General features: G+C 46.2%; 1 protein-coding gene across 2 annotated transcripts in view; it reads right to left on the bottom strand.

The window, feature by feature from the left end:
* Positions 1-12517, bottom strand: part of nol4la (nucleolar protein 4-like a) — a 38619-nt gene extending 26102 nt beyond the window's left edge. Inside the window, exon 1 of one of the 2 annotated variants that reach the window (XM_062053414.1) lies at positions 11897-12517. In XM_062053414.1, coding sequence (XP_061909398.1) covers positions 11897-12238 — 342 coding nt within the window. In that variant the 5' untranslated portion in view covers positions 12239-12517. The remainder of the gene's footprint in view (positions 1-11896) is intronic. The other variant, XM_062053413.1, reaches the window with a different exon arrangement.
* Positions 12518-16637: the final 4120 nt, after the last annotated feature.

The raw sequence follows: 16637 nt of genomic DNA, 5'->3' as shown, positions 1-16637 counted from the left end.
TAGTTTTCATGCCACGCCCACACCCCAAAATTTTTCCTTTTCTTCACCCACAAAAACCCAGGTGGGTAGGAAAAAAAGACAATTTGGACAATTTAGAGGGGAGGATTCTGCCCCCCTCCTGACCACTCTCCACCCACCCCGAAAAACGGTTCCAGACCGCGGGGAGCGCGTCTGGTATCCGCTCCTTGAGGGGGGGGCTAGGGCCGGAAACGGTACTAGTGGGGTGGCTCAGCTTCGTCATGCCAAGCCACAGCCTCCAGCCCGGCCGCCACCACCAGTCTTTTGGCCTGCCAAGCCACAACCTCCGGCCCGGCCACCACCAGCGGTCTTTCGGCGTGCCAAGCCGCAACCCCCAGCTAGGCCACCTCCACCAAAGCCAAGGCTAGCTGCACGCCATGTTCCAAGGCTAGCACCACGGCTAGCACCACAGCTAGGTCCACGCCACGCTCCAAAGCTAGAACCAGCGCCAAAGCTAGCACCAGCCCCAAGGCTAGCACCAAGTCCAAGGCTAGCATCTGCCCCAAGGCTAGCACCGGCTCCAAGGGTAGCACCATGGCAGATTCCTGTACCTGCACCACAGCAGGTTCCTGTACCTGCACCACGGCAGGTTCCTGTACCTGCACCACGGCAGGTTCCTGTACCTGCACCACGACAAGTACCATGACCTGCACCTCGGCAGGTTCCAGTCCCTGCACCTCGGCAGGTTCCAGTCCCTGCACCACGACGCCAGGTTCCAGTCCCTGCACCACGCCGCCAAGTGCCGCCAGTCGCAGCTCCACACCGCCAGGACTCAAGCCAGGACTCAAGCCAGGACTCAAGCCAGGACTCACCAAGCCAAGACCCACCAAGCCAAGACCCACCACGCCAAGACCCACCATGCCAAGACCCACCACGCCAAGCTTCACCGCCTGCCGCACCACGCCAAGCTTGTCTGCTGCACCCACGCCTGCTTCGTCTGCTGCGCCCGCGCCTGCTTCGTCTGCTGCGCCCGCGCCTGCTTCGTCTGCGGCTGCTTCCACGCCTGACTCGTCTGCTGCCGAACCCACGCCAGACTCATCTGCTGCCGAACCCAGGCCAGACTCGTCTGCTGCCGCTTCCATGCCTGACTCGTCGTCTGACTCCACGCCTGCCACGACGACGACGCGCCCACCTCCTCGTCGGCCACGGATGTGGCCATTTCCTGGGCATCCGCCACGCCGAGTGCGTCCACCTCCTCGTCGGCCACGGATGTGGCCATTCCCTGGGTGTCCGCCACGCCTCGTCGGCCACGGATAGTGGCCGTTCTCGGGTCGCCCACCTCGTCAGGTTCAGCGGTGGTCTACGCGTCGCCGCCACCTGATTAAGCCCCGGTGGATTCGGGGCCACGTGGTCTGGCGACCCACCGCCAAGTCCCCCTCCCGCCCTCCCATGACTCTTGATCATTGTTTTTTTGGACATCTGGTACCTGTCCTTAAGGGGGGACTCTGTCATGTCTGTGATCATGTTTTGTTTAGTTATGTCCTGTTTGGTTTTCGGACTCTTTTTGGTTCCTGTTTTCACTCCATTGTTTTGTTTCCATGACAACCATTAGTTTCACCTGTTGCACATTTGGACTCACGCACCTGTCACTAATCATGTCTGTATTATTTAAGCTTGTAGTTGCCAGGCAGTCGGCCTGGCGACATTACTTCGGTTCACTCTGCTCATGCCATTGTCATGCTGCCGTAGTTCATGCTGCTCGTTTCTTGCCATGTGAGTTTTGTGTATTTGTGTCACAGTAAGTGTTTTAGTTTTTGTCCATAGTTTTTTCCCAAGTGCTAGTTTTTGTTTTCATCAGTCAAGTTTGCATTTCCGCCTTGTGCGCGCCTTTTGTTTGTTCCTTTGTTAGTATTAAATAAATCATGTCCTTACCTTCACGCCACGTCCGGTCCAGTTTCTCTTGCATCTCGGGAAAACAAACCCCCCATAGTCCACGTTGTGACAATAATATGAAGAGAGATTCTCCAGAGCATGTGTTTGTGCACAGAGTAGTTGTTTGTGCACGTGGGTCATGGAGGTGCAGATAGTCACACACACGACACAAAAGGTTTGCCTTCACGTTGTTCTTTCAGCTCGAGAGGTCGGCGAACGTCGCCTCATTTCCGCACCGTTTAAAAAAAACTGTTCAAGACCAACAGTACACTCCCACCACCACCCCTGGCAGCCATCCTGCCTCCTGCACCGCTGACCTTGTCGCCATAGAAACAGCCACAGATTTTTCTCGAGCAGGTGTGCTGGGCAAAGGGTCATGTGACACACCATAGAAGTGGGATCGCCAGGACAGCGGCTGCATCCACGGTGCCCCGTGGGTCTTTCCTTCCCTTTTTTTTTCAGTTTTCTAACTCTTTCACGCCCTCAACATTATAATATAGTAACATTAAGTATAAACATGAAGTGCCTCAGCATGATGTCATTGAACTAGTCTTCCACGAGAGATGAAGCGCTGACATTTCCTGGAGAAAGGCTTCTAGTAAGAAGTGAGCTTGTTTGAATGAGAGGAGAATCCCGGGTTCAAAAAGTTCTGACAAGGCACGGTGGGCAGCACAATTTTCTCCCTACTACATTGACATTTCCACGCTGTTCCTGGAACCTGACATTTTCATTTCCCTGCTCTCCTTCTACTATACGTCTTTATCCCATAACTCCATCGGTCCAGACTATCTTTCCCTATTTCTTACTGTATCCCCTCCACCCTCCTTCTCTGTTCTTGCTCCGGCTCTCCCAAGTGCGAGGTAATGATCGTTGCCATGGCAACTAAAACCGGCTCACAGAGCCTGGTTTGTTTTAATCCGGCCCGCTCTCCCATTTTCCCAGTCCCTCTCCCCTGTCAGCATGGGCTAAATGTAACGATAATAAATGTAATAATAACAATCCTCCACCTCATCATCACAGCTGTAATCTAGCGAGGTATCATCATCCCCCGCCCCCCTAGACACACACACACACACACTCTCCAGCGACATCAGCAGCGCCACTGCCGCTGCTTGGGACAATGGTGTCAGGTCCATTCACGCTGGATTTAGATAATCTCATACAACTGTGGTGTGTGCATTGCACCGCTGCTGAATTCCTCCAAAATTGCTCACCAGCACCCACTTGCTAGTGACAAAAGATTCTGTAATAAAAAACAAAAGCAACGGGAAGAAAATGCGGCCACGTCTTTCATTATCCATCCTAACAGCCAAGGCCGTCTTGGGCTTCTGCAAGCGGTTGTCGGAATAATGCTTCCAAACTAGAGTCAACAGGGAGTTAAACATTCACCTCTCGACACAGCATGCTTTGAAAGAGCCTATTTGTGCGTGCTATGTGTGTTCAAGTACAGTACACGTCTACCGGGCAGAGCTGGAAGCATCTCATAGGAAAACAGCTGTTGAATGGAGCTGTAGATATTTGGTCTCATCAGCAACATGCCGTTTTAAAGAGCAAAGGAGACATGTCAGCATCCCTAAGTGGCAACGAGACATCATGAACACAGCACTGCAACACTCTCATCCTCCTTTTTCTCCTTCTCTCTTTCTTTCTAATCCCGCAGGACTTTGCTCTCCCCTGCCACTGTACAACCAGCCCCCATCCTCGGCTCCCTGTCCCGCAACAAACCGCTCTGTTGCTAGGAGACTGGAGGGTTTGAGTCGGCTGCCCCCACCCCCGCTGGCAGTCTTGCACACACACACAAACACACACACACACACGCACGCGCGCACACACACGGCTGAGTCGCTGATGGGGAGAGAGGAGCAGTCCTGCACACAGGCAGGTCAGGAGGAGGAGGTAGGGCGGTTCACAGGAAGCAGCTGGGTCACAAAGACAAGAGAGATGGAGGAGACGCGTCACACCGCAAATGAGCTGCACGGGCAAACCGATAAATAAGGTGTTGCTTTTGCGAAAGATCCAAACTTTTCAAGTCAACATCACTAAATTATACTTATAAGGCAGCTGTCGGCTGCTTGCACAAAGGCAGAATTGTTTACCGTACGACAACCTGCTGGTCCCAGTATGAGGTTTTAAAATAATATTTGTACTGATGCACACAACTCAATAATATACAATCCTTTTATTCAAACAGTTAAAAAAAATTATTCCACTCCCCTAAAGGAAGAAATACAAGCCACATCCTGATACAGTTGCTTTTTCATAGAATAACTCGCAGTTTCCATTGTTATATGTGCTTGTGTTAGAGGCAGTTTTGCAACCTTGAGAGATGCCTAGTGGGCGCTAACTTGCCAATGTGTTGTTAAGCAGGGGGGCCTCGGGGCTGATGGGGTTTTGGTGGCCCCCCTTAAACCTCAACAAACAAAAAGTAGCAACCATGGGGTGACTTCCCAAACTTCTGGCAGATACGGGTTTCACCCTCACAAGCTCAGGAATTTGCATGAACGTTGTGTGGCCCATCGATCCATCCATCCATTTCTACCGCTTGTCCCTTTCGGGTTCGCGGGGGGTGCTGCCTATCCCAGCTGCACTCGGGCGAAAGGCAGAGTAAACCCTGGACAATATTTTTTTTCTTGAATGTGTTGGCCCTGCGATGAGGTGGCGACTTGTCCAGGGTGTACCCCGCCTACCGCCCGAATGCAGCTCAGATAGGCTCCAGCACCCCCCGCGACCCCGAAAGGGACAAGCGGTGGAAAATGGATGGATGGATGGATAATCTTTTTATGATTGTGTCAGGCCATAACAACCTGCTCAGTGGCCTAGTGGTTAGAGTGTCCGCCCTGAGATCGGTAGGTCGTGAGTTCAAACCCAGGCCAAGTCATACCAAAGACTATAAAAACGGGACCCATTACCTCCCTCAGCATCAAGGGTTAGAATTGGAGGTTAAATCACCAAAAATGATTCCCGGGCGCGGTCACCACTGCTGCTCACTGCTCCCCTCACCTCCCAGGGGGTGAGGGTGATGGGTCAAATGCAGGAGGATAATCTCAACACACCTAGTGTGTGTGTGACAATCATTGGTACTTTAATTGAAATTAAAATAAAAAATGTGATTGCCCAGCCCTAACAGAACAGCAACGATGCAAAAACGTCATCAATTTTTTTCAGTAATTTTGGCGACAGGCGCATGCATGTCTTTGCGAGTGTTATTTCAAGAACATGGCTGGCAATCTTGTACAACCCCCGTTTCCATATGAGTTGGGAAATTGTGTTAGATGTAAATATAAACGGAATACAATGATTTGCAAATCATTTTCAACCCATATTCAGTTGAATATGCTACAAAGACAGCATATTTTTGATGTTCAAACTGTTAAACTTTTTTTTTTTGTGCAAATAATCATTCATTTTAGAATTTGATGCCAGCAACACGTGACGAAGAAGTTGGGAAAGGTGGCAATAAATACTGATAAAGTTGAGGAATGCTCATCAAACACTTATTTGAACATCCCACAGGTGAACAGGCAAATTGGGAACAGGTAGGTGCCATGATTGGGTATAAAAGTAGATTCCATGAAATGCTAAGTCATTCACAAACAAGGATGGGACGAGCGTCACCACTTTGTGAACAAATGCGTGAGCAAATTGTTGAACAGTTTAAGAAAAACCTTTCTCAACCAGCTATTGCAAGGAATTTAGGGATTTCACCATCTACGGTCCGTAATATCATCAAAGGGTTCAGAGAATCTGAAGAAATCACTGCACGTAAGCAGCTAAGCCTGTGACCTTCGATCCCTCAGGCTTTACTGCATCAACAAGCGACATCAGTGTGTAAAGGATATCACCACATGGGCTCAGGAACACTTCAGAAACCCACTGTCAGTAACTACAGTTGCTCGCTACATATGTAAGTGCAAGTTAAAACTCTCCTATGCAAGGCGAAAACCGTTTATCAACAACACCCAGAAACACCGTCGGCTTCGCTGGGCCTGAGCTCATCCAAGATGGACTGATACAAAGTGGAAAAGTGTTCTGTGGTCTGACGAGTCCACATTTCAAATTGTTTTTGGAAACTGTGGATGTTGTGTCCTCCGGACCAAAGAGGAAAAGAACCATCCGGATTGTTATAGGCGCAAAGTTGAAAAGCCAGCATCTGTGATGGTATGGGGGTGTATTAGTGCCCAAGACATGAGTAACTTACACATTTGTGAAGGCGCCATTAATGCTGAAAGGTACATACAGGTTTTGGAGCAACATATGTTGCCATCCAAGCAACGTTACCACGGACGCCCCTGCTTATTTCAGCAAGACAATGCCAAGCCACGTGTTACATCAACGTGGCTTCATAGTATAAGAGTGCGGGTACTAGACTGGCCTGCCTGTAGTCCAGACCTGTCTTCCATTGAAAATATGTGGCGCATTATGAAACCTAAAATACCACAACGGAGACCCCTGGACTGTTGAACAACTTAAACTGTACATCAAACAAGAATGGGAAAGAATTCCACCTGAGAAGCTTAAAAAATGTGTCTCCTCAGTTCCCAAACGTTTACTGAGTGTTATTAAAAGGAAAGGCCATGTAATACAGTGGTGAACATGCCTTTTCCCAACTACTTTGGCACGTGTTGCAGCCATGAAAATCTAAGTTAATTATTATTTGCAAAAAAATAATAAAGTTTATGAGTTTGAACATCAAATATATTGTCTTTGTAGTGCATTCAATTGAATATGGGTTGAAAAGGATTTGCAAATCATTGTATTCCGTTTATATTTACATCTAACACAATTTCCCAACTCATATGGAAACAGGGTTTGTAGATAGCCTGGGCTTTTTCCTCAGTAGTCGACACGCACGCCTTTTAAATGCAATTTGCAACATTATGAGAGCACTTTAGACATAAATCAACACATTTTAATCACCTTTACACTCTTTTAATCCAATATAATAATGCTGCCTGAGGCTGAGCCAATCAGTGGCCACAATACTGAACAGCGGTCTGGTTTGGTCACCTGTAGTGGCCATTACTACTGTAGTATTAATATTTGTAGTTTATTTTGCCATTTTGAAAATGCACACATGTAGGACCAAAAATTGTAGAATATGCTTTAATAATATTGCAAAAATTCTGAAAATATTTGAAGTGCGATGTGGCGAGAGACTAATGTAATTAGTAATTGTGAAAAATATATATATGTTCTGTTAAACCAGTAATGGCAAACTAAGATGGTGGTGTTCTTATATTTCTTGTTTCGAAATATGTAACTGTGAGCAAGTTGCAAACAGACCTTTTAAATGCAGTAGTTAGGTCACTTTAATTGTAGAAAATATTATAAGTTTTGTATTTGTAATTTGACTTTTTGCATTTGAGCTCATATCAGTGCGCCCTCTGTTTATGTTTGCATGTGCATTCATTAAAAAAAAAAAAATTGAAGTCATCAGCACTTGTGACTCAGATGATCTCTCTGCGGATGGGACAAGAGGTCTGTAAATATGCTAATGGACATGTAAATGGGGGCAACGCTTGTATCCAGTGTGTTTGCGTATGATTGATGGTGACAGGTTAAGGTGCACATGACATAAAACAGAGATATGAAAGATCATTAGTTCTTTTTCTGTATTCCTTTATATTTCTTCGTCCCTGTCCTTTCTTTTTACCATCATCCTCTCCCCTCTGCCTCAGCTCACAAAGTCTATCATTAATTTCATATTAAGTGCACCGAGCTCCAACCCTACGTTGTGTGTGCGTGTGTGTGTGTGTGTGTGTGTGTGTGTGTGTGTGTGTGTGTGTGTGTGTGTGTGTGTGTGTGTGTGTGTGTGTGTGTGTGTGTGTGTGTGTGTGTGTGTGTGTGTGTGTGTGTGTGTGTGTGTGTGTGTGTGTGTGTGTGTGTGTGTGTGTGTGTGTATCTGGGCTGCTCTCATAAGGAACATTATTTGTTAGCAAGGGTGACATTCCCAATATACTACTAAGCCGGTGAGAGAACCACCCGTCCTGCTTGGGACCCTCACTATAGTAGGATATGTTATGTAAATGACCACATTTGTGCGACATCACAAGCAGAGTCCAATTTCACATTTTGTCTCCACTCCCAAACTGTCACTATTCCTTAAATGTTGCCCTTGGAAAGGCATTAAAATGGCAGTAGCGGTGCATGAGGGGGATTATTGCCGACTTAAAGACATGTGTGACTGTGTGTGTGAGGAGCACAACTATGACTGTCTCCCACACAGGGGGGAGGCCTCCGGGCCAGTTAAAAATGGTGTTAATTTCTCCTCCTATGGGAACGCAAAGAACCATCTCTCCATGGCAACAGAGAGGGTGCTGAAGGGAGGAAAGACGGAGCAAGCGATCAGCGACCCCCTCTTTATACGCGTGCACATTCTAGCACATGCACAAAGTATCACATATGTGCAGTTTGCATTTTGCCACCAATGACCCCATTATTGACATTTGCTTATGAATATCTAACAAACAAGTGTTTATTATGAAAGCTAAGTTCAAGCTTATTTGTGGCTCCCTCCAAAGGCCTAAGAACAACTCTGTGATTCTCGTTTAGAGTGGGGAACATTTGGGAACCCATGAGAGTGCTGCCATGTGTCCCTCTGATAAGTGCTGCCAGACAGACAGAAATGAAACAAAAATTCATGACAAAAGCACAGGAGGTTCAGAATTCCCCTTAAAATTGTATTTATGCAAATGCTGTGGTATAATAGGGCCAGTATTCTTTTGACTCTGTGGCCCTTCCCCAAAAGAGGGCCTCTCCGGGGAAACGTGGCCTAATTAATCAGATAATAATGATGATGTTCCTCTTCTCGGTTGATGCGGAGGTGCACACGTCTAGAGCCCCCTTTTCAAGAATAATAGGTTCTACCTCAAAAAGAGAACATCCCAATGAAGGCTTTTATTTAGCATGGACGCACTATCCTGAAAATCAATTTGTCTGCTGTCCTGTTAGGAAGTTACTTAAAAGGTTCAATATTGAATCCTTTAGAGAACAAACCCTTGTCACCCCATCAAGTCTTTTTAATATACTTTTGCATTTAAAACCAAATGAAACATAAACATAAAACTTCATTCCGCACTCCATCCAGCTGTACAACCAGTCTGCGACCTGTATTAAATAATACTGGTTTATTACTAGGCCGCTTAAGGTTACCGCACCTTTCTTTGTTTATAGTGTATATTAAAGTTTTATATACTTGTCATTTATTTTATTTATTGCTGCTGTTATATACCATCACTTCTGTATTGTTGGTATTGTTTGTTGTATTGTATTTATTATTTTTTCCTCTTTTTTAGTGCCCTTATTGGGAGTGCTTTATAGTTATCCTTTCCTCTTGTAATTGAGCTATAATGTGCCAAACAATTTATTAGTCCTGCATGCCACGATCAAAAATGATTAGGTTGACTGATTATTCATCCTAGCACCCATTGGTTTATTTTTGGAGTTAGACTTACAATTTGAACTAGTGTTTAGGAGATGTTATATGTATTTGCAGCGTAGCCACCAAAACCTGCTGGGAGCGCTAATCAGAGATAGTTACAGATTTCAGTTGACATGGCAACTAAAAGCAGCAGCTAGCAATGATTTTTACATTTCAGGGACAAAATGCATTTTGGGCAACCATGTGCCCTCTTCTTTCTTTTCCCTCTATAGGATGCAATTTGGTGGTGCATCTCTGTGTCTGTTTCTGGTTCTATCCCCCTCCTCCTCTAATCAGGACATAATGAGAGCAAAACGAGGTTGCTTCTCCACACTGAGGGCTACTGGAAGAGCTGTGCAGAAAAGGCGTGCGACAACATGGACATACAGCCAAGGTAGAATAATTCAGTGTCAGCCTTGGACAGAAGCCTCTTCACCGAGTCGGCACTGTTCACCACGACTGCGCCCATGAGCCTTTGTCCGAACACACACTAAAGCCGCCTTGTACGCATCGCTGACAGATAGAAGAGACCTTCTCTGTCTGCACATCATCCAGCATCCATCCCTGCCCCCCACCGAGCCTCTCGTCATTTCGCCCCATGCCTGCCCCCATACAGAAACTTGGCACGGCCCGGGAGCAGCTGCAGTGGGGCGTCCAATGCTGGAGCTCCATAGACACGCCCCCATAGGCCTGCAGCCGTACGGCTAGGCAATGACCATTGTGTGTGAGTTGGGGCGTCCGCATGCGCGTGTGTCACTTTTCTACTGGACCACGGCGGCCTGTATACAAGGCCTCAAACGCGTGTGGAATGAAAAATGACATTGCAATACTTCATCATCCATATGCATGTACGTTTGTTGCTTCTGAGACATCATTAAAGGCAGCTTACGTTGCCTAATGTTTTGTTTGTTCTTTCAATTTCTCAAATGGTGCTGAGTCAGGAGCAGGTCTCTCTCCGCCACATGATAATAGCTACAAAGCATGTGCACTATTCTCAATAAAATCTATTCTAATAATACTTTGGTGACATGCCAACTGGATTATAGAACATCTAACAAAAAAGAAAAATCACTTATATTAAAAAAAAACGCACAGGAAAGCCACTCAAAACATTTTGTGCAGCATGCATGTGCACCTGCAGAGAGTAGTCACACCTGCCCTCTTGTCCAGGGGGAAACATGATATTGAGTAGAGATTATAAGCGTTTCTAAAGACAGTCTAAATTGTGCATTCACACAGGTGTAGCACCTGTGGAGGGGTCTGCACTATTCAACCCAAATCAAAAGGATTTACACTCTAATCTGTGCCAATATCTCCTCTGGTTTGTTAACACGATGTGTTTCTGCTCTTATGGGTCCAGAGAGACCGGGACAGGAGGTTGATTATTCCCAGAAGGCGCTTATTTAAAATGGTGGCTGTCTCTTCACTGTCACGGTGGGCCAAAATACCCTCCACGTGCACGCCCACACACAGGGGCTGCTGGTGGACTGTTTACAGTTTATGACTTTTGCGAGAGAAAACAGCATGACTACTGAGATGCGCAGTGGGACATGTGATGACCTTTTACACTTCCACTATGTCACATGTGAAGTTGTCGTGCATGTAGAGGCGAAGTTGAGCACAAACTGTGTGTGTGTTTGTCGCTGCAATAAGCCTTTTGTTTCAGCCACAGCCCTGCATGCATGCGTGGACACTAATCACGCAAAACTCACCCGACGTCAGTTAGCCTGTGAATTGCATGACTTTTGTCTAAAGTCAAATACACACGTGTCTACATATGTATAAATATGGGTCTATATAAATGTTTAAGGTTGAGTGTGCAGCAGAGGCAGGCCACCTCAGAGTACACATGTGTTGCCAGAGCAACGAGTGTCCATGAGTGGATCTGCATCCTGGCCAGGCCAATGAAAAGTGCCACTCAGACAGACCGACACCTATACAGTCCCATGCATGCACAGTCATATATTCTAATAAAGAGAGACATTTATTGTGCACATATATCACACACGTGAACATTGCCCATGTCCGTGGGTTTAAGACGGGACTGCCAATTTGTGGAGACACCCGCGGACGATCAACCTGACAGCCACAATCACCACCAGCAGGTGACTGTAGCATCTTCTAAGTTAAGGAGGCCCCCTCGGAGCGTCCGAACAGAGGCGAGCCGGCATCGCGTGCCGCTGCACACGTGCACGCGCACCACCACCGTGACAAGAGATGTGCACGGTCCGGTCCGGAAGTGTAATGCAGCACATTATCAGCACGGTACTTTTAAGCCTGGACCCACCTCGCTGTCACGGCCGTGCACAACAGCCTCTCAGCATCGCCAGCGCCGGGAGGCACCGGCGTTGCTATGGCAGCAGGGATGAGAGTGGGGCTGATCTGGCTGGGATGTGGACAAAGTGAAGCGTTATCGGGAAGGGGGATGAGGGTGCAGCCGGGACGACAAAACCTTATACTTCTTTTATTCATGTGACAGGTGCCTGTTAAGAGCAGTAAAATCACGACAACTTACAGACGGGACATCTCGTGCGCGTACACACACACACACGCACACGCACACACGTACACATGCACACACTTTACCGTTGACTTGACCGGGACATATAGCACGGGCTTCCCTGGAGCTCCTTTCTTGTTGTGCTCTCCCAAAACGTTGGTGCCCACCTGAAATCCTTTAGACTTCACCCAGAATTTGAATTTGGCGTTAATGTGGCTGTTGTCGACGTACACGCCGTCCGACTCGTCGTTTTGCAACAACGTCTGCATGATTTTGTTATATTTTCGCCGGGTGACGGTCTTTGTTTTGCCAGAGTCTCCATAAGTGCGGAGACACCAGTCCTGAAATTCACTGAACATCTCCGCCTCCAACACGACCGGACTCCGGCTCCTCTTGGGCGCATCCACGCACGCCTTCTTCGTTGCCATTGCTCGCCCTCGCTCCCACCTTCTCTCTCTCCCCCCGTCTGGATCCAACAGCTCGGGCTAATAAAGAGCACACTTCAGCGGCTTCCTCCTCCTTCGACCACCCCCCGCCGCCGCCGCCGTCCCACTCGATTCTTCCGGGACGCGTTGGTTCCTGATAGGCGCAAGGCGACGAGCCGGACAGCAGCACACCTGTTTGCAGCGGAGCAGCGCTGTCCCGAACCGCAGCGGTGATAAATGTCACTTCCTCAAATCAGGAGCTGAGGAGCAGAGAGAGGGGGGCTGTCCTATGCCGGGCGGCCATCTCCCACCTGTGCGTAAAAACGTCTTTTTTTTCTTCTCCGCGGGGACAAAAAAAAAAAAAAAAAAAGGAGACCCCAGCGGGGACAAAAGCGCGCAAACAAAAGTCGCTTCCAGTGTGTAATGGTGTACTTTCAAACCACCAGCACTATTCGTCACATGCGATGGGCTCGACCTTAAATATGCGAGGATGCTCACAATGTGCGCCATACGTGGCCCCCATGGCCGACCCACATGCGCCTCCCTCTCCTCACACCTGTTTGAATTGCATCTCTTGCATTGAACCTCTTGTGTGCAATAGCAGACCTATCCCGCCATTTAAACTGTACACAACGTTTATTATCGTTGTCATTCTCCTTATACATATACGGTTAACGAAATGGCGTTTTTTACACATTAAGTGAAACGGGAGCACCATCAGAATTCAGAGCACTTCATGCAGACTTTAAAAAAAAAACGTCCTGTGCAATAAGGCACATGTGTTTCTTTGTTAAATGATTTATTTAAACAGGAATGAGTGCATTTATGTCACAAGTGGCCTTGCAAATATTGCAACATCTGGCAAGCTGCACTTACTTATACTTAAGGCATGAGAGGTACAATGTAATCCTTAATTTAAAAAAAACAAATTGTGGATGAGAGGCGGAACCTTGCATATCAGAATGTGTGGTCTTAATTGTGGTCCTGCGTGCATGTGCAGTTTTTTGCCTGTGTGTGTGTGTGTGTGTGTGTGTGTGTGTGTGTGTGTGTGTGTGTGTGTGTGTGTGTGTGTGTGTGTGTGTGTGTGTGTGTGTGTGTGTGTGTGTGTGACTCGCCCCTGGCCTGTGCATTACAGGCCCAAGCTGGCGGTGGTGACTGCTGCTGTTGCCATGACAGCAGCTCAGCAGAGTCTCAGGCCGTGCAATGGGTGAGTGGGATGCCCCGTCCTCATGTCTCCATTGAGGCTCTGAAAATGGAACATTGAATAACACTTTTTTTTTTTTTTAAAAAAGCCCCACCCCGACTGTATGACCGTCATTCCGACACCAACACATCATCAAATACAGCAGAACTGAGGCTGTGTGTGTGTGTGGCCGAAGGCCGAAGCCTTTGCAAGCAATTTCATTCCATTTCATCATTTGGTCTCCTGTAGTTTTCTGTCAGGACTGGCCTGCATGTAGGAGGAGCTCCTAAAGCCTCCACATCCCTCAAGGGAGGAAACATTTCAATGCTGCTATTTTGTAAAGATTATCTCCAATTATTCGAATGAGTTCTCCACTGCTCCGGCTGTCCCGTTTACACAAACGTCAGTATGGCTCTGTCTTTTCACTAATCTGCAATCATTATTGACACATTTGTGTGCTAAATTATGGAGAAGACGTAAACTGGAAATTCTCCTCCGTGCACATTTAGATTTAAACAAAGGGAACTAAATGTTACATTGTTTCTTTCTATAAGGCCCAGTGGGGTGTGCCCTGAGGACTGTCAAAAATAACAAGTTAATTCATGTGATGACTCACAAAAAAATTATCGCATTAATCATGTACATACAAGCAGATAAATCACACACTTTTGACCCCACATGCTCCTTTAGCTTAACTGAGGATGGTTATAAGGTCAGTGACCAGGTCAATGTGTGTGTATATACTGTATATATATATATTATACTTCTATATCTCAAACGTATTTAAGTTTCTTGTCTTTTACTGTTTTTTGAAAACTTAAATCTTTCGGAGCGTTGCTGGTTACTGGGGTTCAATCCCCACCTTCTACCATCCTAGTCACGTCCGTTGTGTCCTTGGGCAAGACACTTCACCCTTGCTCCTGATGGGTGCTGGTTAGCGCCTTGCATGGCAGCTCCCGCCATCAGTGTGTGAATGTGTGTGTGAATGGGTGAATGTGGAAATACTGTCAAAGCGCTTTGAGTACCTTGAAGGTAGAAAAGCGCTATACAAGTATAACCTATTTATCATTTATTTATTATATATATTATTTTGTGCATAATATGGTGATTTGTACCTCTTAATGAAGCAAGTTTAAATGCCTTCATAACCATGTTAACAAAACTAAAACGCAAAATATTTGTTTAATGACAAACTGATTCCATCCACTTAAAGGGGAACTGCACTTTTTTTTCTGAATTTTGCCTATAATTCAAAATACTTATGAGAGACAAGAACACATGTCTTTTTTTTATTGCATTCTAACGCGTAAATAAACATAAATAAAAGTCTGCTTACAATGGAGACGCAATGGGAGCCGCAATGGGAGCTATGACGTCATTACGTCTATTCCCACCATAAAACCTACTTAATAATTTTGTAACCTAAATATTAACCAGGTATTAGCTATATTATTATTATTACAAGCGCTAACTTTCAGGACCTACCTTCAGCGGCGCATTGATCAGAGCGAGGTAACTACCTTATGCAGCTGTATTGATATCATCAGCTGGTGAGCTGCTTTCTCGCCTCGGAGCTCATGAAAGTTAAACCTAGATTATAAATCATGCCTCTCACCTTAAAATTAAAATGATGTGGACATAAACTGAGATGTTAGTAAACTTTGACAGCCAACTTAGACCCGGAGATGGTGAGAAAGAAATGTGAAAGAAGCTGGTTTGCACCCACATTTTTTTTTTAAAACCATTCGCAAGGATTATGAGTCATTCGTCATCCATACAGGAATATATCAACATCCTAACAACAGTCGGCATCCAAATGAGAGCAGACATTGTAAAGTAAGTGATGTTTTATTATGTTTGTTGCATCTTATGATGTCTGCAGCGGTTAGCAATCAGTGATGTTGTCGAAGGAAAAAGTGAATGTAATGATGCATTTGTGAAATTAATGCGCAGTCGCATGGATAAAAAAAAAAGAAAATCATGTGGGCTTGTCTTGCATAAGGACTGTGAATGATAGGCAAAACTCTTCTAAAAAAGTAAAGTTCCCTTTTAACATTGTCTGGTAAACAACTGTGCATCTAGTGCAGGATTGTCTCATATATGATTTTCTCCATATCAAAAAAAGATAAAAATGTTTCTTAAATTAATGAAAGCTTTTTCACAACTGCCTACAAACTGTTAGATGGCCTGCAACCACTAAACTAGACTGATCAACCATTAGCCATGCAGCATCCCTCAGATGTGTCTTTATACAAAGGCTTTGATCATGTTTTGGTACATGCTTGTTTCATTTCCTGTAACACTTTACACAACCTAGTCATACTCGGACCTGAAGGCTCGACACATTTATTTTATCACATTCTCTGTGGAAGAACCTGCAAGAGAGCTTTAGGGGGGGACACAGCAGCAGGCCGCTCAGTAAACGGGGCGAGGAATCAAACTGACACAGAGCCGTGAGTGTTGAAGTGAAGACAATGCGTGGCAGACACACTGACGGGGAGTGATGGTGAATCAGCCTCAGTTAAGGTGACAAGTTTACCCTGCTTGTCCCAGTCCTGATCTGGCGGCGTGATAAAAACAAACTGATGACTACTGCCTCCTGAAGGTGCAACTGAAAACTGCAGCTTCTTTGTGTCCCACCCTGAACAGGACCCATCCGACACAAAACCACAGCCAATGTATGTGTACATGTCTGTCACTGTCATGAGGGGGGAATATTTTGCAACTAAATCGTAGTGTACTAAAAATGACCTTTTTCTAAATAGCGTAACATTCCTTCGTATTTTTTAATGTAAACTAAACCTAGACAATTACAGCTCCATGAAGAGCACCATGGTAATGTGAGAAAATGTGTTTCAAAGGAATCTTGTTTCAGAAATGTTCAAATGTGATGTGGTGGATGTGACATGAAATGAAGCAGTGTAAAGGGGAGAGAGGTACATGCTGACTGCATATTTAGTGTCTATTATATCAACTCTGTCTTTGTCTGCTCAGTCAACCACAACATGGACCAGCCAGAAGCTGGATTTCCAGTCTGACACAGCGTGAGGCAGCAGCGTCGACGTGAACGCACACTGACAGCCTTATGGGACCATGAGGCACGGACGCTGGGAGGCAACGCGCTGTGGGTCAAGGCCCGGGGTGGCCACAGGCCATTGGGACAGCGCAGCCAAGAGGCAGCCAGGAGACGACAGAATGGGCACAGTCACCATGGAAACA

Source organism: Entelurus aequoreus, linkage group LG07, assembly GCF_033978785.1.
Source record: "Entelurus aequoreus isolate RoL-2023_Sb linkage group LG07, RoL_Eaeq_v1.1, whole genome shotgun sequence".
Classification (NCBI taxonomy): domain Eukaryota; kingdom Metazoa; phylum Chordata; class Actinopteri; order Syngnathiformes; family Syngnathidae; genus Entelurus; species Entelurus aequoreus.
The sequence above is the reverse complement of the archived record's forward strand: the minus strand, read 5'-3'. Positions and strand labels throughout refer to the sequence as shown.